General features: G+C 46.0%; 1 protein-coding gene across 1 annotated transcript in view; it reads left to right on the plus strand.

The window, feature by feature from the left end:
- The first annotated feature begins 3,053 nt into the window (after positions 1-3,053).
- EDARADD (EDAR associated via death domain) overlaps positions 3,054-24,326 on the plus strand; it is a 59,962-nt gene continuing 38,689 nt past the window's right edge. Inside the window, exons 1-3 of the mRNA XM_055308910.1 lie at positions 3,054-3,154; positions 12,263-12,321; positions 16,096-16,135. Coding sequence (XP_055164885.1) covers positions 3,124-3,154; positions 12,263-12,321; positions 16,096-16,135 — 130 coding nt within the window. The 5' untranslated portion in view covers positions 3,054-3,123. The remainder of the gene's footprint in view (positions 3,155-12,262; positions 12,322-16,095; positions 16,136-24,326) is intronic.

Genomic DNA, 24,326 nt, shown 5'->3' on the forward strand with positions numbered 1-24,326 from the left:
GCTCTAGCCACTTTTATATAGATCAGACCCTCCCTGTCCGGGAGCCCAGTTTGCTGGATTTGTTTGTACACAACGTACATACCCTCAATAATATAACTTCTTATCTCAGATTGCATAGATTTAAGTAACACTTAACCAGAACAGTGTAAAATAAACAAAAACAACACATTCTGTGATGAATCAAATAAAATATATTTTGATCTGCTGTTTTCCCCATTTAAAGATAACATTTTTGATAACTGTCATTATCTATGAAAAGATATGGGATGCCTGGGTGGCTCAGCGGTTGAGCATCTGCCTTTGGCTCAGGGCCTGATCCCAAATCCTGGGATCAAGCCCCACTTCGGGCTCCTTGCATGGAGCCTGCTTCTCCTCCCTCTGCCTGTGTCTCTGCCTCTCTCTCTCTATGTCTCTCATGAATAAATAAATAAAATCTTAAAAAAAAAAAAAAGACACAAGACCAACAGTTTTTTTTTTTGTTGTTTTTTTTTTATTATTTTTTTTTACTGGAGGCTGTAGCCATATTATCATGAATAAAGATCTCAAATTTGCCTGGAAGTTTTAATGGCAAATTCTCAGTTTGAGAGTGGTCACCACCTAGCCAAATGGCTTCCTACATCATCAGTGTCTTTTTTCCACTGTTCCATCCGGTTGTCTTCTCTTCCTGGTTTAAACATTCATTACCCTGGTTCTACAGTGAAAAGGTATTTGCAAATCTTTCCTGACCACAAACTCCTAAAAGTTGAGGACTTCTCACTTTGGTTTCTCCAGGGCTCGACATTTTGTTTGGTGCTTGCGGGGCAATGGGCAGTTCAAAAAGTATGTTAATGCTGTCACTCCATGCATTGATCCATGCTATGGATGAACATTGTAATAAATATCTTTTCATTTCTTGGAACAAAGGCAATACAAACTTCTTCCAATAGATGAAACTCCAAGGATATGATGAAGGCAGGAAGGGAGATGGTATATTATATATATTACACACACACACACACAATTATTCCAGTGAAGTATCACAATCCTGCAAATTCTTACACATTCAGAGTTTAGCAAGCAACCCACACTCACAGTGACAGGCCCATGAGTCAAACCCAGCATGTTTGACTCCATGATCACCAATTCCACTATCCTCACTTATTAGGATTCCGAATTCATGAGTATGTAGGTACTATCAGGAAATGTCAAAAATACCCATTTTAAAGAGTGTTTTAAAACACTGCTTGGGCAGCAATAGAAACAAAAGCAGAATGACATAATGTAACCACAGATAGTTTGTAGGGAAATCCTTTGGGGACTCTGGTGGATAAAAATTTTTAATTAGTTTTTCATAAATTATTAAAAAAAAAAGCTCCCATTCGTAGTGTACACTTTATCGTTCACAAAGCACATGACAACAATAAAGATATGATGGGTTATGGTTGCAATTCATAGAATAGGATGTACAGGGAAATTGAATGAAAGGGAATAATAACTTAGGTCCCTAGTCAATCTTCCATGTAAAAAAATCAAACCAAAAGTACATTTCTGCCACCTACCTTCTATTTGCTATAATAAAGAATGATACAAAGATGATACAAAGATGAATTACAGTTCATGGTTTTGAAAAGCAAACCAGCATTATAGCAATGCTTGAGCTTGTGTTGCTAACAAGATAGCTCAACTTGATATGTGGTTCCTGACAACCAACTTCAGAAATAATTCTGTCTTCATGAGAAGTCAGAAAGAACCACAAACCAAACCTCAAAATAGCTTCTAAGAGAAAATACTCTTAAAAAAAAAAAAATTCCCCTCCTATCAGAAGCAGACTAAAGGGAAGTTTATCCTCCCACTTACAAATTCCCCAGAAAGCTTCAACTAGAAGGTTGTGCTCTCTTCAGACACTAGCAGGACCCTCTTTTCTGAGCTTGTTATTTCTTCCATAGCATATTCCAGAGAATAAGACCCTAATCCAGAGAGTGCTATGGGCCTCAGGACTATTAAGCAGATGGTGAGAGGCACCAAGCAAGACTCTGGTCATCAAGAGGGTATGTAGACATTTGCTGCTTTTCTGCATTTTTCAAAACTGAGTTTTTAGCTGGAGGCTGCTCCTTTATGACCAACTGCTGATACCGTGCGCTAACGGCTATTACACTAACTTACAAACCAATTTCAAACCAATCTGTCTTTCCTTTCTCATATGCCAAGGCAAACATGGATCATTCAAAACCCAGAAGAGAGTGCTATTGAATTCAAATTGCCTGTAACCTTTGTGTAACGGATTTCTGACTGATGGTGAGTTCAGTTAAAATAGATCTGGTTTAAATATATTCTTGGTCAACGATTCCAATCTGTGCTCCCTTAAGGAAGTGGCGCATAAACCTTTTCCAATGCCAGGGAACTGTCAGCTCTGCTTTTTTTTAAGGACCAATTCCGCGTTTTCGAGAGAACCCCAAACTATTTTCCTAGAACGGCTGTCCGGATGTCCATCAGCCGTTCCCTCTTCACTCCCTTTGTGCAGCACCTTGCCCTGTCCGTCCTGTGATCACGGAGGCCAGAGGAAAATCCGGGTGGGAAGCGGTGCCGTGCGCCAGCCCGCGGCAGCACCGTCGGCCCGAGGCTGGGGGAGGCGCTTCGGCTGCAGACCCGGGAGGGCGCCGCGCCCAGGCCTCCGCGGCCACGGGAGCGTCTGGGCCCCGCGCGGCGAGGGGGCAGCTCAGGGCCCGAGGCCCAGCGGGCTTCAGGCAGCCGCTCCCGCGCAGCCCGGCCGGGGCGGGAACCGCGCCTGCTGCGGGCGCCTCGGGGCCCCTCCCCGCGCCCGGCCCCGGCCCCGGCCCCCGCCCCGGCCCCCGCCCCGGCCCGCGCCCCCGCCCCGCCCCGGCCCCCGCCCCCGCCCCGGCCCGCGCCTCGGCTGCCAGCGGGGGAGGCGGCCTCGCCGACGCGGGGCTCCGCTAATTGCCGAGGCAGGAAGTGAGCGCGCGAGGCGGCGGCGGGGAGCCGGGAGGAGGCGGCGGCGGGGAGCCCGGAGCGGGGGCGCGGCGCAGTCTCGGGCGCGTCGGCACCGCGGGGCCCGCCGTCCCCGCCCTCCCGCCCGGGTCCGAGGCCGCCAGCCCCGCCGGGCGCCCGTCAGTCCCTCCCTGCCCCATGGCTTCTCCGGACCACCCTGTGCGCGCAGGTAAAGTGACGCCGCCGGGCCCTCCGCGGGCCGCGGGCTGGCGGGCCTGTCCCGTCCGAGCCCCCCCGCGCCCGCCGGGGCCTCCTGGGACCACCCGGGGGCCACCCGGGGACCACCCGGGGGCTGGGTGGGTCGGCCCGGGGACCGGGAGGGCGGCGGCGCCGGGGCCCCGAGGGCGCACCGCGAGGTTCCCCCCCCCCCCAGCGGCTGCGGGTCCCCGCGGGCGCGCAGGCCCGGCCCCCTGCGCCCCCACGCGCGCCAAGGGCGCTCCCTCCTCGTCCCACGCCGCGGCCGCGCCGCTTTTGTTCTGGACTCGGGATCCCAGCTTGAAACCCGTCTCTCACGTCCCCGGCGGCAGGGAGCGCAAGGAGTGGATTTCGGTGTTTCCTCCCCACTCCCATGCCTCCTCCGGTCTCCTCTTCACTCCTTTTCTTACAGGCTTTTGTCCTGTATACTGACCCTCAGGGCTATTTCATAAAAGCTGGTATCCACGGACCCGAGAGCCTAATCCCCACCCGCGGGATCCCACCTGGAGAGAACGTTTTAACCAAAACGGCCTCTAGTTCTTCCCTTGACTTAAAAGAGTATGTGTACCTGAGGCCACAATCTAGATTTGTCTTTACTCTCTTGGGCTTACGAACCTCCTCAGACTTCATCTTCCAGGATTTCTCTGTCCTTGCTACCCCCCCCCCCCCCCCCCCCCGCCGCAGCCTTGGCCCGGATCCCCGGTGACTGTTGAACACACGAATGAATGAACGATAGATCCCCCGGAGCACACTGGGGCTTTTTCTTGTTTCGCTGAGGTTGGAAAGACTAGGGAGGGACCATACGTACAGATACAGAATTGCGTGTGACGGCTTAGATAAACGTGTGTCCTGTTTTGTTGCTTGGGTTTGGGTAGGGGCAGAGCTTGAGCATTCCATTATTAATCTGTGGCTTGAGCAGTTAGGAGGAGAGAGTATCTGGAGGTGAGTCAGAAGACAGCTAAATTGGCATCCTAGTGTGCTGGGATTGGGAGAGTGTCCCAGAGATTTTATTTTATTTTTTTATTTTTATTTTTTTTATAAATTAATTTTTATTGGTGTTCAATTTACCAACATACAGAATAACACCCAGTGCTCATCCCGTCAAGTGTCCCCCTCCGTGCCCGTCACCCATTCACCCCCACCCCCCGCCCTCCTCCCCTTCCACCACCCCTAGTTCGTTTCCCAGAGTTAGGAGTCTTTATGTTCTGTGTCCCTTTCTGATATCTCCCACACATTTCTTCTCCCTTCCCTTATATTCCCCTTCACTATTATTCATATTCCCCAAATGAGTGAGAACATACACTGTTTGTCCTTCTCCGATTGACTTACTTCACTCAGCATAATACCCTCCAGTTCCATCCACGTTGAAGCAAATGGTGGGTATTTGTCATCTCTAATGGCTGAGTAATATTCCATTGTATACATAAACCACGTCTTCTTTATCCATTCATCTTTCGATTGTCCCAGAGATTTTAAAGAAAGAATCACATTCTAATCCAAGTGGGGAATGGTAAACATCTTATCGATGGGAGATGGAAACTATTAAATTGTCTGGCCAACCTTTCCATCTCCCCCCATATCCATTATTTGGAAAAAAATAGAAAGGGTGGTAAAAGGAGAAATCCTCCCACTCACCTCCACATCCTCTTCCAAGAACCTAATGGATGAGGCGCCAAGAGGTTTTAGGCCTGATTTTACCAACAGTGGTCTCAGATCTCATTCAATGATCATGGTGATCTTGGGGATGTGGGGACCCACTGAATGGGGGCAAGCATAAAATCTGCTTGGGTCCCTAAAAATTAATAGCAGCAGAGAAGATGAGACTGAAGAACTATAGCTTAAGAGTGACACAATGTATAAAAAGCTTTAGGGAGTCATAGTGTGGAGAGGCTACCAGGGCAGCTAGCATGGTCCTAGGTGACCTTATGTAGCACTGCAAGATCTAGATTTCCCATGATGGTGTTCTTGGTTGGCCCCACCCAGTCTAGCCAAAAATAGATGCTCACAACTTGGAACAAAAGGTCTTGGAGATCCCAGCAAGAGAGGCACAATAAGGGGGTGCTGATAGCAGGGTGTCCTTCAGGAGGAATCTGTCTTCTTGACTTTAAGAGAACTCAAATCTGCAGGTGAAATCTTTCTGGCTCCAAAGAGGGAAGAGGCCTCCAAAAGGCGAGGTCCCCTTGTCACTTGTAAAGATGTCTGAATATGTAGAACGTATTCAGACGTCTCAAAGAGGTCCTCATGTCCATTCCCACTCTGGAATTCTATCAATAAGGTGAGGGCTCCTCCATTAAAAAAAAATCTAAAATTCCTTCCCTTTCTCATGGAATTTCTGGAACCCCCAGGACACACCCACCTACCCCTTCCATTGCTGTAACTAAGCCCCAGATGGTACTAATTTGTAGAACCCACTAAAGGCAATTTTTACTTGTACACCCCCGACCAAGTTACCATACTCTCTCCCCTAATTTCCTACACTCACCTCCCACCTCGTGTGTTCACACCTGCACTTGCCTTTTACCAATGGCTTCGCCAAAAGGCGTCCAGAGTGGCCTTTCAAAGACAAATCAGTTCCTGTCATTTGTCCACTTAGAAACCTGCATGGACTATCTAATAAATTCTCAGTCCTTAGAGTTTCCATCCTCAGTTCCTCCCTCTCTACCTACCCCTCCACCTGACTGATGCTCTGTCCCTGTCTCTCTGCACTTTACCCACACTGCCTCCTTCCCCCCCCCCCCCGAGAGCCCTCCTGTTTAAGAGCCTTTGCACAAGTGATTCCCATTGCTTGGAAGGCCTTCTTCGCCCCTTCTCCCACTCCACTTACCTCCTGCTTATTCTTCAGATCTCAGCTCAAAAACCCCACAGTATACATTCCATGTGCCCTGTTCTTTCCTTTCTAGCACCAGCCTCCATTTCTAGCTGGTTGTGTCACTAATGTCTCTCCCCTGTTAGCCTGGAAGCTCTCAGAGTGCACGTCTGTTTAGCTTAGAACACCTGGCACAGCACTCATCATAGTAAGCCCTGGGTAACTATTGCTCACCTCACCAAATGAGTGAAAGAATAAAACTGAACCACATCCATTTCAAACTGTCGGCAGAAAAAGCTTTTCTTGTATTGACACTTTAGAAACTTACTTGTCAAGTTAGACGTGTTCACTGACTTTACCTTGTAAAGTTAAAAAAAAAAAAGACGTATCTCCACGAGCATATGACAAAGGTGTGTATGTACGATTATACCACATTATGAGTTTAATGTAAGAAGATGACATTTTACCCTAAGAAAATTTATAAGGCTGTTGGAATCACATGGAAAATAGTCATGCTGCACATTACAGCACAGCTATCTTACTCTATCTCTGTCACTAATAAAAATCTAACACCAGATGAGTCAGAATTGTCTGTCAGAGAAGAGTCAAATCTGTCTCATGTTCATACAGATGTTAAAGCCTGGAACGAAGACAGAGGCTTTGAAAGCCTGGGTTGAGGTATTGTGATTCATTGCAATGAGCTGCGTGTCCAGGGCCACTAGCATGTGGTCATGTGTCCTGCCTCTGTTCTGGGGTCCCTTGTGTACCTTGTAGCAAGGCCACTGGCTAGGAGTGGCTCAGGACAGAGCTGGGTGGCATCTTCTCTCTCCCCACCCCGCCTAGCCCTCCTCTTGGCTAAGGTGGGTCTCAGGTGGCCACCTGCCCTTCTGGCAAGCCCCAATAGCACTGGGAGCAGAATGCAGGCCTGAAGAGTGAACTGCTTCAAGGAGCACCCTGTTTGACAGTCAGCTATTCTTCAGATGCACCAGAGACGCACAAGCTCCTTCCCTCTCCCCTGCCCTGCCTGTGGGGTTTCTCAGTGCCCACTTCCTTTCTTATATGCCTGTGTTCTAGATTTTTCTCTCTCTCTCCTAGTTATTCCCCTCATCTGAATCTCCTCTTTTGTCCCTGTGTCCCCTTTCTCTCCCAGCTCATCCCCTTCCCTGGACCCTCTTCATTCCATCTCCTCTGTAGGCCTGAGCCCCATTGAATGCTTGGCCACCCTCCAAGGAAGTTACTCTTGGGTGGGCATTTCCTGCAGAATCAGGGAAGAAGAGAAATTGAGCCGTGTGTCAGCACCTTCATGCAGCCTTGCTGCTCTGGGAGCTTTTGGGAATCCTGAATATGGTCAGGACTTGAGGACCTCTTCAGAACCAGGCATGAAGATGGCTATAGGTCAAAATAAAAGCTATTACACCAAACAAACAAACATCATCATCATCATGAATGAAAAATAAATGAACTCTGAAATCCCAAGTCAGAAGACTTGACTTGAATTTTTCACTAGAAAGTCCACAAGCCTCTCTGTCTTGGCTCCTGGTGCCCGGGAAAGGCAGAAAGCTCTGACACACTTCCCTCTTTGTTTGAGGGAACATCCTTAGCAGCCACCTTTGAACTTCACCTGAGAAGCTGTCTCTAGGAACCATTGGCCCTCCTCTGCCATGACTAATGAAGGGAGCTGTCAGGACGTAACAGTGCAGTGGCTGGGCACATCACCAGGGTGTGCGTTGCAAACAGTATGTGATTGTTGCTTCTGGAGGAGCCGTGGGATGTGGTCTGCAGTTCTGACTCCATGGCTGAGATGCGGGTCCTGGGTAAATGAGTACGGATGAGCTTTTGGATTTAGAGTTGATGTTGCAGTGACTGGTGCTTTGGGGGATGTTTGGGTGAATGTATTTTGTACGTGGGAAGGACATGAATTTGGGGGACCAGAGAGTGGACTGTTTTGGACTGAACTGCATTTTCCCCAAAACCTTGTTGCCATTCTAATCTCCAGGACCTCAGAATGTGACCTTATTTGGAACTAGAGCCTTTGCAGATGTAATTGGGTTAAAATGAGGTCATTAGAGTGGGTCCTAATCTCATATAACTGACATCCTTATAAAAAGGGAAAATCTGGACATTGAGATTCCCCCACTGTCAGGTAGGTGGTCAGTGCATGAACTTCTAGAACCCTGAAAGTAGTCGAAAACAAGCACAGGCTGGGCACTAGGTTAGTGGGAGCTCTAGTGGAATTTCAGATGCAGGTGCTATGGAGCACAGCTTCCTATATCATAGTGACTTTAGCCTGAAGATGCTCTTTTGCCTATGGGGCCACTGCTTCTCACCATTCATGGACCTTGAAAGCTGGAAGGACATGTGGAGTCTCTCTGTTCACCCCTGAATATTGCAGATTAGAGGTATGAGGCCCAGAGAAGCAAATGATTGTGCAGCCACCTAGCTTGCTCTCATGCGCAGTCTCTGAGAGCAAGGCTAGGTGCCCTCGCTAAGGGCCATGCTATGTGAGATCACCATGCACTTCTCTCCTGTCTCCTGTCTTTTGAGTACTCTCTGGAAGATGTTCATATAAATTAAACATCATTCTCACTGCCATCAGTTTTGGTCGGTTGCCAGCTAATGGGGGATGGACTGTGCCTGCCATAGTCTCTGATCCAGGAGAGTGGAGGTGGCTCTGGGAAGAAAGCACTGCTGGAGACTGTAGGGCTATTGCTGAGGGCCAGAGGATGGTCCCCATGTGGCCCTGACCTGAACTCACACAGTCCCCCTTCCTGTCTTGGCTCTTCCTGTGCCTCATGTCTCCTCTGATATCAGAACCTTCCCTGGGGGCCCTGCCTGCTGTTCCCTGGGGCCTGTAAAAACACTTCATAATATTGTCAACATGCAGCTCCAAGAGCTCTTAGAAATCCTTTAGGACAACCTCCTACTCCCAGACCAATGTCAAATAACCAGGATTAGCCCCCCTCCAGATGCTCTCTTTGGCACATGACAGTCCAGGCCTTGCAAACAAAGGTAGCTGAAGGTGAAGCACAAGAACCTCTTGGGCAGAGGAAGGTACAGTGTCAGGCAGAGCGTGCCTGGTGCCACGTGCACCTGGGTCTGTGAGTGAACTTGGCGATGATGCACATGGAAGAACTTCCTCCAAGGCCTGCTGTATATCAGATGCTCCAGTGAAGGTGGAAAGAGCCCTGAAAGTGTCTCTACTGCTGGTTCCCAACACATCGCCTTTCATGATTGCCCTGTTGCTTGGCATCTGTGCCTCTGAAAATGAAAAAACCCTACCTTCGTTGTGCCCTTCCCATCATAAGTTCCATTTATAATCAGAGAGTTCAGACCAAAGCAAGAGATGTTGGACCTGCAGGCATGTGTTGTTGTCTCCTGGCTCTTCCTGTTCCCCTCACAGCCCTCTGAGTCTTGCTCAGGTGTGACCCAGAGTGTGGTTAGGTTCTGAGGGGCACGGAGGCTCCTGCAACCCAGGGGGTCCCACCACAGGCCTGACCAGAATGTCCATCACCTGGGACCCCCCAGACTACAGGTTATGGAGGAAGGAGCCTGAGGCAGCAAGCAGTGAAGTCAGTCGTCCAAGGTCACACCTCTGGCCCTGTTCAAGGCTGGGCCACGGCGCTCTGCTGGCATGGCGCAGAAAGCCAAGGCCTTCTGCACCCAAGCCCACCCTGCCTTCCTTTTGACTGTGTTGTTAGTGCCCTCACTGCTGCTTTCCCAGTCACATGCTCCATTTCCTTCCTCTCATGCTAATTCTGTAGGAAACAGAATGAACTTGTCACAGATACAGTGGGTGGTTTAGAAACCCCCTGCCACTCATACCCCAGCTCCCCAAGTCCTGCACAGCCGATGGACCTGAAATTCCATTGTTGGTATCGCTGATATACCACACCCCTGGTGGGTATTATGACCCAGGTACACTTTAGTGGAAATGGAATTGAGACAAGGCTGTGATAGGAGAGGTGGGAGGAAGGCACTTGAGGCAGTCCTACCACCCTCTCCCCAGCCAGGAACCAGAACAAGAAAGATGGAAAGGAAAACTCTCAAAAGCCAAGCTCGGTGCCTCTGGCTGGACATATCTGGAATACACGAACATGTTCTGTTCTTTCTCATCACTTGCCCATGCTGTTCCCTCTACTGAGAATGCTTTTCCCTCCCCGACCACTTCTCCTGGCTAACTTCAGCTCATCTTCCAGGCTCAGCTGTCATTTCCCCTGCAGGCTCTTCCTTCCCCCCCCCCCGCTCTCACCCTCTCCCCTCGGTGCACCCCAGGCTGGGCCTGTGCTCTTCCTCTCCTTTCCACATCACTCTGCACTGCCGTTACTTAACACCGAGTGTGCTCGGTGTTATAATCACCTATTACTCGGGCCACAGAAGTCCTGCAAATTCAGGGTGGAATTAGCAACACTGGTGGTTCTTCCTTTCTTTATAGGGATTGAAATCTATATTAAGTCTGTATTCCACTGGGCTGGGGCCCTAGCCCCCTCCTTGGGGTCACAGAGGAATCTGAGAAGATGACATGGTGCTGGGAGGAGCCGTGGATTAGCATTGATGGTCTCAGGGTCTGAGCCTTAGAAGACCCTTGAGGTCCAGCAGTGTCTGCTTCTGTGCCAGACGCAAATCACGGTGTCTCTGCCAGGGCTGGGAAGTCCCCTTCATGCATCCCCAGCTGTGGCCTAGCTATCTCTGGGGCTCTGCCAGGGACCGGGGCACCGTCCCCACCCGGGCAGATGCAGACATCTGTCCCCCGCTCCATGGGAGGACGCTGACAGAAGGCTGTCTCCATTTGCCCCCATTCCCCTGGGCCACCTCATTTAATCTCTTCAGTGACTAGGCCATCATAAAACAAACATGTAGAGAGATGCTCCCTTCACACGGCTTCTCCTTTGGGCATTGTCAGCACTTCTCAGGCAAAAATATATGTGAAAAACCCAGACACATTCTAGAAGGGAGATATTTAGGGAGAACAAACACAAGCTGATATCTCAATAAATCATTTTGCTATGCTCTTTTGGATCCCCAAAGGCATTTCCTGGGCCTGGTCCATGGTGTATACTTAATTCCACTTAAGTTGGCTTTTGGCTGGTTTAAGGCTTCTGCTTAGGGTTTTTAGGTTGTGCACTGCACAAACCTACAGGACCTCACTCAAACCAATGTGATTTTATTCACATAGTTTTCTGGCAGATGTCTGGTCAATGGTCTTGGAGAAGGGGAGCTTTTTCCTAATTTGAACAAATTCTTAACATCTAGTGGTGGCCTCGACCAAGGCCTATACCTTTTTCTTGTTTTCCTCATTCAATTCCTTAAATGCAACAAGTGGTAAATAAAGAGACAAAAATCTTGGGAAATCAATATCACTTTGTTTGATAATGTGCCTGGGAGGTTGCTGACTTATTATTTATCTGAACCACAGCCAGAAGCTGAATATTTTAAAATGATAAAACCGCATTACAGAAGAGTAAGAAATACAGGAGAAGAAGAAGTCAGGATCATGTCATTCTTGTTCAAAGTTAAATTATGCCAGAGAGTCATGGGAACCATGTGTAATAATTCATGGTTACCTGTAACTCCGAGTGTTTGTGGATCTCTACAAGTAAACTGTTTAAAATATGGTGGTTTTTTTATTTTTATTTTTATTTTATTTTATTTTATTTTTATTTTTTTATAAACACAGAAGTGTTTTTTTTTTAATTTTTATTTATTTATGAGAGAGAGAGAGAGAGAGAGAGAGAGAGAGAAGCAGGCTCCATGCACCGAGAGCCCGATGTGGGATTCGATCCCGGGTCTCCAGGATCGCGCCCTGGGCCAAAGGCAGGCGCCAAACCACTGCGCCACCCAGGGATCCCCTTATTTTTTATTTTAAAGATTTTATTTATTCATGAGAGACACACACAGAGGGAGAGAGAGAGAGAGAGAAAAAGAGAGAGAGAGAGAGAGAGAGAGAGAGAGAGAGAGAGCAGAGGAGGGAGAAGCAGGCTCCATGCAGGACCATGGGACCATGACCTGAGCTGAAGGCAGAGCCTCAACCACTGAGCCACCCAGGCATCCCAAATATGGTATTTTTAAAAATAAAGTTTGTCTTAATCTCTTTCTTGATGCGATCTGACCCCATTCCTTCCTATTTTGTTTCTTATAATGATTGAAGGTAAGTTTTTCTCAAGCCTGACTAGGGTAGCTTGCGTTGATCCAAAGACAATTCAAAGGACACATTTATGCTCTTAAATTAAAGAAAATACTCTCCATTTGTTGTGTGTGTGTGTGTGTGTTTTTTAACAGATCATATGGCAAAGGAGCCAGTGGAAGACACAGACCCCAGCACTTTATCCTTTAACATGGTAAGTTACAAACTTTACATTAATGGTGACAACTCTTGTTACTCCTTTTTTCCCTTTGTTACATTTTTATTGTTCAGTATTTACATAAAGATCAGAAACCCCAAAGGAAGGCTTTCCCAAGATAAATTTCTTTATCATTGTTTTCTGTGATGTAATAAACTTTGGGTTTCTCAGGGCTATTACATTCTGTTCTTGTGATCTTCAATTTTATCAGGTCTTTGTATACAGACGCTCAACCGCTGAGCCACCCAGGCGTCCCTACATGTCTATTTTTAATACTTGTCCATCTACTTGTAACTTCCTCTTCTTCAAAATTCAAAATATTTAATATGAGATGGAAGGACAAAAGAGAACTACTTTGCAATCCCTGGGGGCTGCCTGTTTGCCTGCTGGGCATACACTATTTGATTCACATGAGTTATCCCGTGTAATCCCTGCAACAGCCCTATAAGGTAAGCACTGCCCATTTTACAGTTGAAAAACTGAGACACCTCAGGGGTGGTGAGGTAAGTTGCCCAACCTGGAAGCAGCCCAGGTGCGATTCAAACCCAGCAGCTGGTTTCAGGTCCCTGCCCTGCCTTCATATAACCACTGTGTGGCATGTCTGCTGCTTATGATTTTTACCAAGGATTTCACATATATCATTTTTCGTCCACATATATCTCATTTTCGTCCATGAGATGGTAGGACAGCCACCCCATTCTGCAGATGAAGCGATAAAAGTTAACAGATTCATATAATTCATATAAAAACTCCCAGCCTGGAGAAATCTCACAGCTCTGCTGTGTGGCACCACCTCTTGCGTATAACCACATAAATGCCTCTGGCTACATTACATGTGTTATTATGCATAGAATGTGTGACACATGAATTTTTTTTAAGTGTTCAGAGGAGAGAAGCTGCTCAGTCACAAAAAATTCAGATTAATTTAGTTAGAATAACAAAATCCATACAACAGTATAATTACGCTATATAATTCAATGAAGTCTTGGTGATGCATGAGGCACCTCAGTCTCTCGAGGATCTGAAGTGTTCGTTCTTATGTCTTGAGTTCCCACTTAGCACAGTGCACGAAGTGGCGGTGTGGGGGACAGCGCTGGACACACAGTGGAAATGGATGTGAAAACATCCCCTGTCCCTGCATCCCAGAAAAACAGAGCATGGACTGGCCCTGTGGATATTTCCCACCACTCCCTGGGCTGTGGCCCCGTCCTGGAGCCTCTGGCTGCTACAAGGTGTTACCAGTTTGCCCTTCCCAGTTCCTGACCTGTGCTGCTCGCAGACCCGACTCTCTTCCTGACATCACGCTCTCCTCCCCTCTCACCTTGGGTCACAGCTACCTCTGCTCCTTGCCTCCAGGCAAAGTGATTTTTCCAGCCCTTTCCTGGGTCAGTTTGCTGGGGCTGCCGCAACAAAGGACCACCTAGTGGGTGACCTAAGCGGCCCACCCTTCTGCAGGTGGGAGGTCTGAAACCAAAGTGACCCCAGGGCCATTCTTCCGAAACCTTTGGGGAAGAATCCTTTCTCATCTGTGCTGGGTGGCAACCCCTGGTGGTCCTCGGCTCGTAGCTGCATCCATCTGCTCCCTCTCTGTGTTGGCCCGTGGCTGGGTTCTCCCCCTGGGTCTGTGTCCCTTCTCTTGTATGGAGGCCGATCCTATTGCATTGAGGCTCTGCTCTACTCCATTATGATCTCATCTTCACTAGTCCTAGATCTACGTCTGTAGTGACCCTATTTCCAAATGAGGTCACAGTGCTCGCTTCGGCAGCACATCTAACAAATGAGGTCACATTTGGAGGCACCGGGGGTTAGGAACTCAACAGATCTTTTTGGGAGGATGCAAGTCAGCCCATAACAGTGCAGGTGCTCCAGGGATGAAACGTACACTCCTCAGCGGGGCAGATGCGGTCCTCCATGACCTCCTCTCAGCATCCCTCCCGATAAGCCAGTCGTGTGTAGCCATTTGCTGCTCCAGAAACACCCCACGCCTTCCCACCTTCCTAGGTTACTAGCACTGTTCCGTCTGGTGAGGAAAATGAAAATCTCCTTGCTTCCTCACCTAATGAACTCCTTGTATTTCTTCCTCTTTCCGTTCAGGCTTCTCTGACCTGTGATGCTTTCTTTGCCTTGCCCCAGGGCCTTGAGCAGCTCCCTTCTCCACAGCCCAACCCCTACTTTTTACCACGCTGAGCCAGAATTGTTTGCTTGTGTGAGTTCCTGCAAAACTGTTCAATGTCTTCCCACATGTGTGCTAGGCAGAAAGCAAAGTTTGATGGACCAAACCTCTCAAGAACCCAGAATGGCACCCACTTAAATCTTTTCACCTCACTTCTAGCATCTTCCATGTAATGTACTGGTTCGTCATTTCATATCCCACCCTGTCCCCCTCCAGCCTGCCTCTCTGCTTCTACACCTGTCACTCTTCACAGTACCTGAACTCGCTCCTCTCTGTCCACACCCTGCACTCACTGTGCTCCTTCCTCTTGGTCACCTGAGTTCTTGGGCATTCTCTACACCTAGCTCAAATGTCAGTCTCTCCAGGAAACCTACATTCAGTCCAGCCTGTTGGTTCTTTCTTGCAGACTCTTAGTAGATGCTTAATTAACACTGAGTTAAAATGTGCAGTTGCAAAGATTATAGTTCCTTCTTTTGAAAAACCCTGAGTCTATCTGAGGAAATTAGGCAAGCATGAACTTTAAAAACAGTCTGATAAGTATAGTACAGTTGTGTTTTCCATGCTCTGGGGAACAGACTGGCTAGAAGAATTCAGTCTGAGGGAAAAATTGACTTTAAGTTCTCCATGATTGATTGATTTCTTCTGTGGAAAAGGAATTGGAGGCTTCTAGAGGTTCTGAAACTTCCAAAGAAACTGCAAGGAGGGGAATTTAAAACAAAATCCCTGGTTCCACATCTGTTTCTTTTTCTCCTCTGTCAGAGGAAGACATACATGCACAAGACCTACAGGCAAGTTGGAAGGTGCGACTTTTTTTTTTAAGGCTGGAGGGCATAGACCCAAAAGCCCAGATGGGGAATGGGAGCTGAGCAAGGGTTAGGGGACAGGGTAGGGGGACTGGGCACATTCCCACTCCTCTCATGTAAGTCATCAGAGAATGGCCACACTGTTTAATCAGAAGTTGAAGCTTCTAGAATACCTGCATAGAGGTACCAAGAAAAAGATACACGATGGAAAGCGCTTTGGCTCTTTTGAATTCCCTCCAATGGTATGCCCCCTTCCAGAGCACCGAGGATCTGGGGAAAATTGTACATGGTGAGTCCATGTACAACCAGTCTCTGTAGGCTGGTTGGCTTTTAAATCCTGTCCTAGTCAGCCCAGGACAGAGCTCTGCAGTCGTGAGTTCTGCTCGATACACAAGCTTGGTGACCCAAACGAATGCCGTGGAAACAGACAAGAAATGGGTCTATTCCTATAATTCATGAAAACAACTCCTCAATTTTAAACTACGGGAAATGGGGGGAAATAGCCTTTTAGAAAAGAGAGGAAGTGTGGTTTTTGTGGTCAGAGCTGAGGAAATTTGGAAGGCTTATTCTGTCTCGTGTTCCAACATTAACTTCTTGTCAACCTTGATTTCATTGGTATAGGCTGAGGATAAAAATGAGCAATGGGTCCGGCCTGTTGTAGATCTGCAGCTAGAAACTTGCAAGGTTTTAAACTAAAATTATGACTTTCCTCAAACAAAGATTTCTTTTCACTTTGATCTCGTAATTGAACGATGGTGTTTAAAAATAACTCTCCTCTTTTGTTGGTTTCCACAGCCAGACAAATATCCCATTCAGGATACGGGACTCCCTAAAGGTATGTACAGTTACTATAACTCCATGAACTTTGATTACTTTAACATCTTGAACAAAGCACTAGTCACAGTCATCTCTCGGTATTTAAAGTCATAAAACAGAAACAAGCTGATAATTTACCTTTTGACTTGTTGATTATCTCAGGCATGGATTTTCTTATTAAAATCTATAAGTTATCTTCTTATAAATTATACATTAAATTCCTGTGGTGTTTTTAACATGCATAAAATGAGGATAGCCAGGCCTCTGGGTTGCATGGTTGCACAGAAACCTAACTCAAGCTGATTTTTAAAAGGGAGGAGGGACATGCTGGCTTAAGGTCTTTGAACACTGCTAGGTCCATGCATTTAAACGAGGCTCTCAGATTCAGTCTCTCTGTGTCTTTCGTGGCTCTGTCTTCATCTGTCTGTGTAGGGTCCGTTGTGGGGCAGGCTTTGCCTTCCTGGTGGAAAAGGTGGTCAGAGACACCTCTAGCTTTACACGATGCCCTGTCAAGATGGCAGAGCAAGGGGGAGCCTTTCCCCTAGTACCCATAGCACAATTCAAGGAATGACTGGTAATATGGGTAACTTGGGTCGTTTGGCCATCCATGAGTCAGTTGTTGCCATCAGGTAGATGGAGGACACTGCTCAGGTCTGCATCTTGAGATTGGGTGGGGGAGGGCATGGAGTTAGTTCTGCCCAAACTACAAGAAAGAGGCTTCTGTTAGCAGACAGAGGGACAAAGGATGCTTGTCAGGCCCCAAAGCAAAAAAAAAAAAAAGCCCCCCAAAAACCTATCTTTTGTAATTCACAGGCTAATGTAATGTAGCCCTGGTGTAGATGTGGCTAGGCTTAGCCTTTCATAATTCTTCTGTGGGGCAGTCTGCAAAGCTGTGTCTGTTGCAGAGGCCAAGCTGCTGGGTGCCCTACTGGAGCATTTACCTTGTACTCTGCTGATAACCCAGAGAGGAGGAATGGATGGGCTGGGGAATAGTCAGATCTGACCAGCTTCAGAGATGGCAGAAGTCTCAGCTTCCTGAAGAGGTAGGATTTCCCACCACCCACTAATGTGGGTTTTCCTGGCAGTCCTTATGAGAGGGCAGTCATGGGGTCACCCGACTAGAGAATTGAGAGGGAGCTCCCTGGCAGGGTTCACCTGGGGGTTAAGTCCAGGGTTCAGCCAAGGCTTCCCTCCCTCTGTTCCTGACTCTCCAGACTCTTCTTCTAACACACAGAAATGGTACCACTAGAGTTGCATTCCTTTTGCCTCCTCTGCATGTCCTGGGCATGGAAGTGATGTAGTGAAAAGAAACCAAAGGCCAGGTTTGAGTCCAAATCCTGGCTGTACTCAGGGAGGCTTCTGGAAAGCTCACTCTCCCCTTCCCCTTATTGGTGAATGACTTCTAAGTGTCTGGAACCCTCTAGTCTGTGATTTGATTATCTAGTCAGTGAGAAGGTGGCCAGTGCAAGCCAGGCGACCAGGGACAGATGGGAGGCAGTCTCGAGTGGTGCTCCTTAGACTTCAGTGTGCAGTGAAGATTCCTCAGAGGGTAGTGGGGGAGCTTGTTTAAAATGTAGATTCTGGGTCCCTGGGTCTGGGCCAGGCCCAGGAACCTGTGTGTAAATGCATACCTGAGTGGTTGGGACACAGAGCTCTCTTTAAGAGACTGTCTGAGGCTTCAAGGATTTGGTGTGTCCCCCAGGGAGGCATATAGACAAGAGAGCCAAACTGTAGCCAGACTACCTGCTGGACTCTGAGTGCCCTCCAGAATGGTGGCTTCTTATCTCAGGGTCTCAGTTTCCTGTCTCGTGTAGGAAGGGCAATGTTATCATCCTCCTTCCAGGACACTAGTAAGAATTCAGTGAAATGAGTCCTGACTGGTGCCTGACACAGGAGACCATCAGATGGTAGAGGAAAATCTGGCAAATAAATGTGTAAAATAAGGCTTGAGGATGCTTCCCAGCACTGTGGCAAAAATGTCGCTTCTTGAGATGACCCCTGAGCTGCAGTGACTCTGGAAATGCAATGTAATGGTTTGATCTGTCTAAAGATCTTTTTAAACACCCTTCAAAGTGATTTCCTGTTTTTTTGGGGGAAAAAAAAGACTGGTTGCTTAGCAATGTGATACTACAGTAACTGTATTATTATTGTGTTTCTCCTGTAATCTGAGATTTACAAAACATTAATTAAGATGGTATTGAGTTTACAAGTAGCATGACTGTAAAAACCATCTTTATGAGAAAGGTGACTAAGACTTCTGTCTTTAGTCACTGAGAATAGTATAATTAAACACATAATTTCTTATCTCCAAAGAAGATGTATAAGACATGATGTATAAGACATGATGTAAGGGCACCTGTGTGGCTCAGTTGGTTGAGTGTCTGACTCTTGGTTTCGGCTCAGGTCATGATCTCAGGGTCATGGGATTGAGCTCTGTGTCAGGTCCTGCTTGGCGTGGTCTCTACTTGAGATTCTCTCTCTCTCTGCCCTTCCCTGCACTCACACCCACACACGCATGCTTGCTCTCTCTCTCTCTCAATAATGAATAAACAAATAAAATCTTAAAAAAAAAACTTACTCCAATATTCGCATTCAATAATATCTATGACTTGATACCTGCTAGTATTTTTTTTAAACATGTCAATAGGGCCAATAGTATCATTAAACATTTATGGTAATATTTTCATTATAAATGTTTTTAGGGAAAGAAAACCCATATGAATCAGTGCAGAAACTAATGCATAGAGTTAAGAGTAGTTGTAATCTAATTAAGTCCATACTCAGACTCTAACATTTAAGTGAATTTTAGGGGGTCCTGCTTTATTTAACAGAAGATTTACCATAATTCACTTGAACAATTTCTATATGGTTAAAAAGTCTTCAAAATTTATTTTCTTAAGCAGTTAAGCATATTTCACAAAATCTTTATTATACTTCCAGTATATTCTTACTGTATACATGAGTAGTATAAAATGATTCCTTCATGGTCCAGACTAGAGTGTTTTGGAATTATGTGCTTTCATCATAAATCAACTGTGGAAATCTAAAGTAACCTTAGTGATGAGTGTGTTTTTGAGATGAAACATGTTGTTATTTTCTTATCGAGAACAAATGTGTAGCTTCTGCCTCCCCTGATTTTAGAGATTTCAGGGATTCATTCTGTCAGTCTTCTTTTCTAAGAGCTGTTCTGTGAGATCCTGCAAGCCCTAACCTCAGGACTAATTTAAGAGTGAGGTTTATTTCATTAAAGTTTTTTGAGTATAGTTGAGGTACAATGTTACATCAGTTTCAGGTATATGACATAGTGCAGAACAGTATGGAAGTTCCTTAAAAAATTAAAAATAGAAATACCATATGATCCAGTAATTCCACTACTGGGTATTCACCCAAATAAAACAAAAACACTAATTCAAAAAGATATATGAACTCTTATGCTGACAGGTGCATTATTTGTAACAACCAAGATACACAACCAACCTTAGTAGCCACTGACAGATGAATGAAGATATGTATGTGTTTGTGTAGAGTATTACACAGCCGTTAAAAAGGATGAGATCATGCAGTTTGCAATATGAGTGGGGCTTATTTTAGATCACAGAGCCTCTGATATCTTGTAGAAACTGTTGGTTTGAGTGTTCTGAAGGGACTGTGACTCTTCGCAATTGAGAGAAAATGTGTTTGGAAAAAGAATTCAAATTTTTGAGGGGAAATTACACATAAAATACATCATAAATCAATCAAGATGTTATTTTTTCTCTAGGGTTACTGCTTTTTTACTGTTAAAGTTTTTTTGAGGTGATTTTGAGTTAAAGAGAAGTAGACTAACTCTATTGCTAAGTTTGAAGAATTTGAACTCAGGCATAGATGATATTTGGGGAACCTTTTAGAGCAATTTGTTGCTAAATGTAGAAGTAGTGGTTCAATTTAAATAATGAGAAAAATGCACAAAGATGAAGGAATTTGTTAAAAGAACTCAGAAATAGAAATGTTTGCCTGAAAATTAGCAAGCTAACATGCTGTATTTTATACGATTTCACCCCTCGTAGACTGACAGCATTTTGTTAATAGGCTTCCTTGTTCTAAAGAGGAAACTGAACACCCTTACTACCTGCATAATTTGCTGTGTCCTGGTCCTCTTGCTCATTCCAAGGTTCACTGCCTTCCCCTCAACCTTGCCCAGGACTCCTGTTACAGTCAACTCCCAAATCAACTGTCCTCCCCCAAATTAGGATTTGAATACAAAGGTGACCATCCTCCACAAGTTTTTTCTCTTTTGTGGAGGGCAGGGAGGAGACAGAAAGGGATATGACCACGGGAGGGTTTGGGGTACCACTGCCCAAAAGTAACTACATAAGTTCCAGTTGTCCTCCTATTGAGGAAAAAACCCACGCTTTTACAAAAATGCTGGGTTGACCATTATGACACTAAGCATTCTGAAAATCAATGTGACTAAAATCACAGGCTTATTACTTTTGCCAGAGTGCATTAGAATTCTGTGGATGCCTGTTGGATGTCAGATTTCTGGGTCCCCCACCGAGATTGCACTTACGGAAGTCAGGTGTGGAGCCCGGTAGTCTGCATTGTTAACCAGCAGAGCAGGTGCTTTGGATGTCAGAATACTGAGCAGTCTATCTCGGGGAGCACAGGCCAAGGCAAGATCCCCACTGCTCTTTCGCCTCAAAAGGTATCATGTAGAATCTTTGTGAAAAACCATGCTTTTAGTTTACATTTCTCAGGTAATACTATTAAGGGGAAAAAAAACGTTTTTTAGTTGGAATCATGTAGGAGGCAGTGAATATAGCCTCTTGTTTGAACAAATCCAGCAGCCCGGCACTTAATAGGTGAGTGAATGTTAACGAATATAAAAAGAGATGAATCAATCAATCTTTTATTCAGTTGTAACTGTTGGCTCCTGATAAATGACTCTTTATTTAAAGCTTTATAACTAAAAGTTTACATAAACCTTTCTTTCATAATATTCTTTATTTCCATCAACTTTCAAGTTGAGAGTACAGTACTGAATTCTGTAAAGATTCAAATCTCATAGACCAAAATCAGTTTTTAACACGTTTGTGCTGTCTTCACCACAAGTTCGGGAGCTGCGACATTAACACATATGTCAGACTCCTTAAAAATGGAGGTTTTTACCCCAAAGTTAAATTTCTGAGAGATATTAAACATTTCACATGCATTTTAGTTTCCTTTGACTTTCACTGGCAATCCCCGCTTTGACAACAGAGCTGACGTGGCTTTGATTTGACTTTTAGGAGGCTGAGCTCTCAAGACAAGTATAGTCCCACTCTCTGCCCTCTGAAAGGCTTAACAGTGTGGAATGTGATGTGGTATTAAGCAGAGGGGAATTGGGTTTGGAGTGCCACTTACCCCATTGGGGAGGGAGGGATCCTGCCCTAAGGTGAGGGGACGGCCACACACACCTGACACTGGACAGATGAGAGGGACAGCAGTTCACAAGTCACTTATGCTCATAGCCTAGGGGAAAGAGGACACTGCCAGCCCGCCAGGCTCACATGGGGTTGTCCTCAGGAACAGCATGAACAACCAGGGGCTGTGGTGCTAAGAGTGGTAGTAGCAAGAGGATGGAGTGCCCTGGTTCCCCAGGGAGGCTCATCTTAGTAATTCTTTGGACTGGCAGGGAACTGAAACTCAATACCCTGGGGTAAGTGGGAACTGTGGCTGGTGTTTAGCTAGGGGGTATTATCCACAGAGCACAGTGCAGAGAGCTTGTACCTCTGCCTTTTGAGGCCTTCATGATTTACCAGATGCCATGGCAGCACATAATATTGAGTTTTAATCTAACATCTTATACCACAGTTGACTCCGTGGTACCACGGCATCAATCTAAATCTTAGTGATGATTAAGACTTACAGGGTATAGAAAGGCCTCTCTAAACAACAAAACAGACACTTGACCAGGAGAGAATGGACCATGTGGTGTAGCATTGGAATAGTGAGTGCACGGCCCTAGAAGGCATAAATTTTAGATAGGCATTGTGTATTTTGAAAAGTGAAATAAATGTCTTGGTCACTATTGGTAATGTCTGGAACTCCAAAGGGGATAGATCATGTTCTAACAAGGCCTTATACTATGATCTTACTATATGCAGAGATATCTGTTACTTTGATTTATATTCTGTTCATCTATGAGGCAAAAGATTCCCAGACTTCTTTACCCCAGAGTGAGCAAGTGTTAGGCAATGGTTCAAGAGTTTGTAAAAAAAAAAAAAAAATAAAATAAAATAAAATAAAATAAAATAAAATAAATAAATAAATAAATAAATAAATAAATAAATAAAACTGCTGATGGGACCATTTGTTGGCCAGGGCATCCAGCACTCAGATGACTGCTCAACGTTTGGCCAATCGTGCTGACCCTTGAATCCTGTCTATTATAAGGGACATCCTGAAAGGGCTGGAAAGCACACCTATCCATGAGCTCCATCATGTATGATGGTGGTGGTACCATGCGTAAAGTCTACAAACCCCCACTGCTACTCACTCAGTTGATCTGAAGGGGTCCTCCAGGTAACCCAGGCATCTGAGAAAAGTAACCTCTTCCAGCTCCATGGCGTCTGGCAAGGGACTGAGGATAGTGGAGGCCATCGCCTTCCATGGGTGGGATACACCAGAGGATCCAAGTTTTGCTCCACTCAGTAGCAAGGCCTCAGAAGCCATGTCAAGCTTGTACAGTGCTGCTTCCATGACCCAAGGCATAATGTGTGGCAGGGCATGGAGGCTCACAGGTACAGGGTCAGCAAGCCTCTATTTCCAGAAGAGCCTAGCATGCAGCCAGCAATCGCTGCTTTAATGGGAGATAGAAAGAAGGACCTGGGAGGGCAGTTTCTTGCATCAGAAGCATGTGGACAACTTATAGCTAGCATGGGTGGTCCAGAGACTTCTGGAAGAAAATAAAGAGGTTGTTTAAACCCCTAGAGTGAAGGGGTCTCTGAGAATGCTGGTTGTAGAGTTTTGTTGGAGGGAGCCAAATTTATGGTGGACCAATTTGCAAGTAACCGTAGCAATGAGAGTAATTAAAATATGTAAATAGGGAATATGTTGTGTCCAGTATTCCAGAAGAGCTAAAAGATGTTGTGCTTGTATTAACTTGTAGGTACTGGGAGGGTCCAGTACTCTTTATTGACAGTGTCAGAGGTGGAGCAGCCCTTTGTTTACCAAATGATTCCTAGGAATTTAGCCAAGGTGGCAGGGCCATGTGGGTGGGTGGGGGGAGGAACTGGAGGGGGTGGAGGAGGGCATGTTCCATTCCCTTTCCGTGAGCTCTTTTGTGGATATGTATATGGCTTGGATAAATATGTCTAATGGATGTCCTCAGAGGTGGATGTCCTCCTTGTAATGTTACACCCCTAATCCTGGAGAAGGTTGGGTACAGTTAAGATCTTGCCTGAAAAAAAAAAAAGATCTTGCCTGCAAAGACCATGTGCTGCTAGGACAAGTCTGTTAGGTACCCCATGAGTAGCCTGGTCACCATGTATGGGTGCCTTCAGAGATGAAGGCACATTGCAGCTGAGAGGTTGCTAAAGCAGACGCTGAACAGAACCTATTAGCCACATCTGTAATAGCCAAGGATTTACTAGTGGCTGATGGGATGGAGTCAGGAATTTCAATAATACTGGGCATCGAGTATGGGGCCTTAGTGGATGGGACCACCATGTTAAGGTTGCAGTAATGCTCTGTGAGGTGCCATTCATTTTCTTTCAGGTTTAAGAAAGGCCAGATTTAGCTGTTAAATGGAGAAGCAGCAGATAATCAGTCCTTCACTTATCAGGTCTCATATAATAAGTTTTGATCTTTGAAGGTCCTGATTAATTTACATCAGGCCATAGTAGTTATGTGAACTAAGAGGTCTATGGGACCCCATTTTGTCAAGTCAACTTCTATCTATAAAGATTAAATTTAATATTAATTTATGGGGTCAAAGCAACCATGACCACTGTAGGATGCTCTAGGGCAATGGGTGCTGTGACCATGGGAAATTGAAGCAAAACAGTAAGCTCTCGTGGCCAGGGCGAGGCATGCCTATCCTCTCTCTTACCTTCAGGAGCTCTCCTAAGATTATGTTTGCATTTAGTGGCATCTCCAGGTATAACTGTAATGAGAGTTTGCCAGTTAGTGCATTTCAGCAGATTTTAAAGGTAATTCAGAACCTATGGTGTCAGGCACAGAGATATCTA

The sequence above is a fragment of the Nyctereutes procyonoides genome, unplaced genomic scaffold (genome assembly GCF_905146905.1).
Source record: "Nyctereutes procyonoides isolate TBG_1078 unplaced genomic scaffold, NYPRO_anot_genome, whole genome shotgun sequence".
Lineage (NCBI taxonomy): Eukaryota > Metazoa > Chordata > Mammalia > Carnivora > Canidae > Nyctereutes > Nyctereutes procyonoides.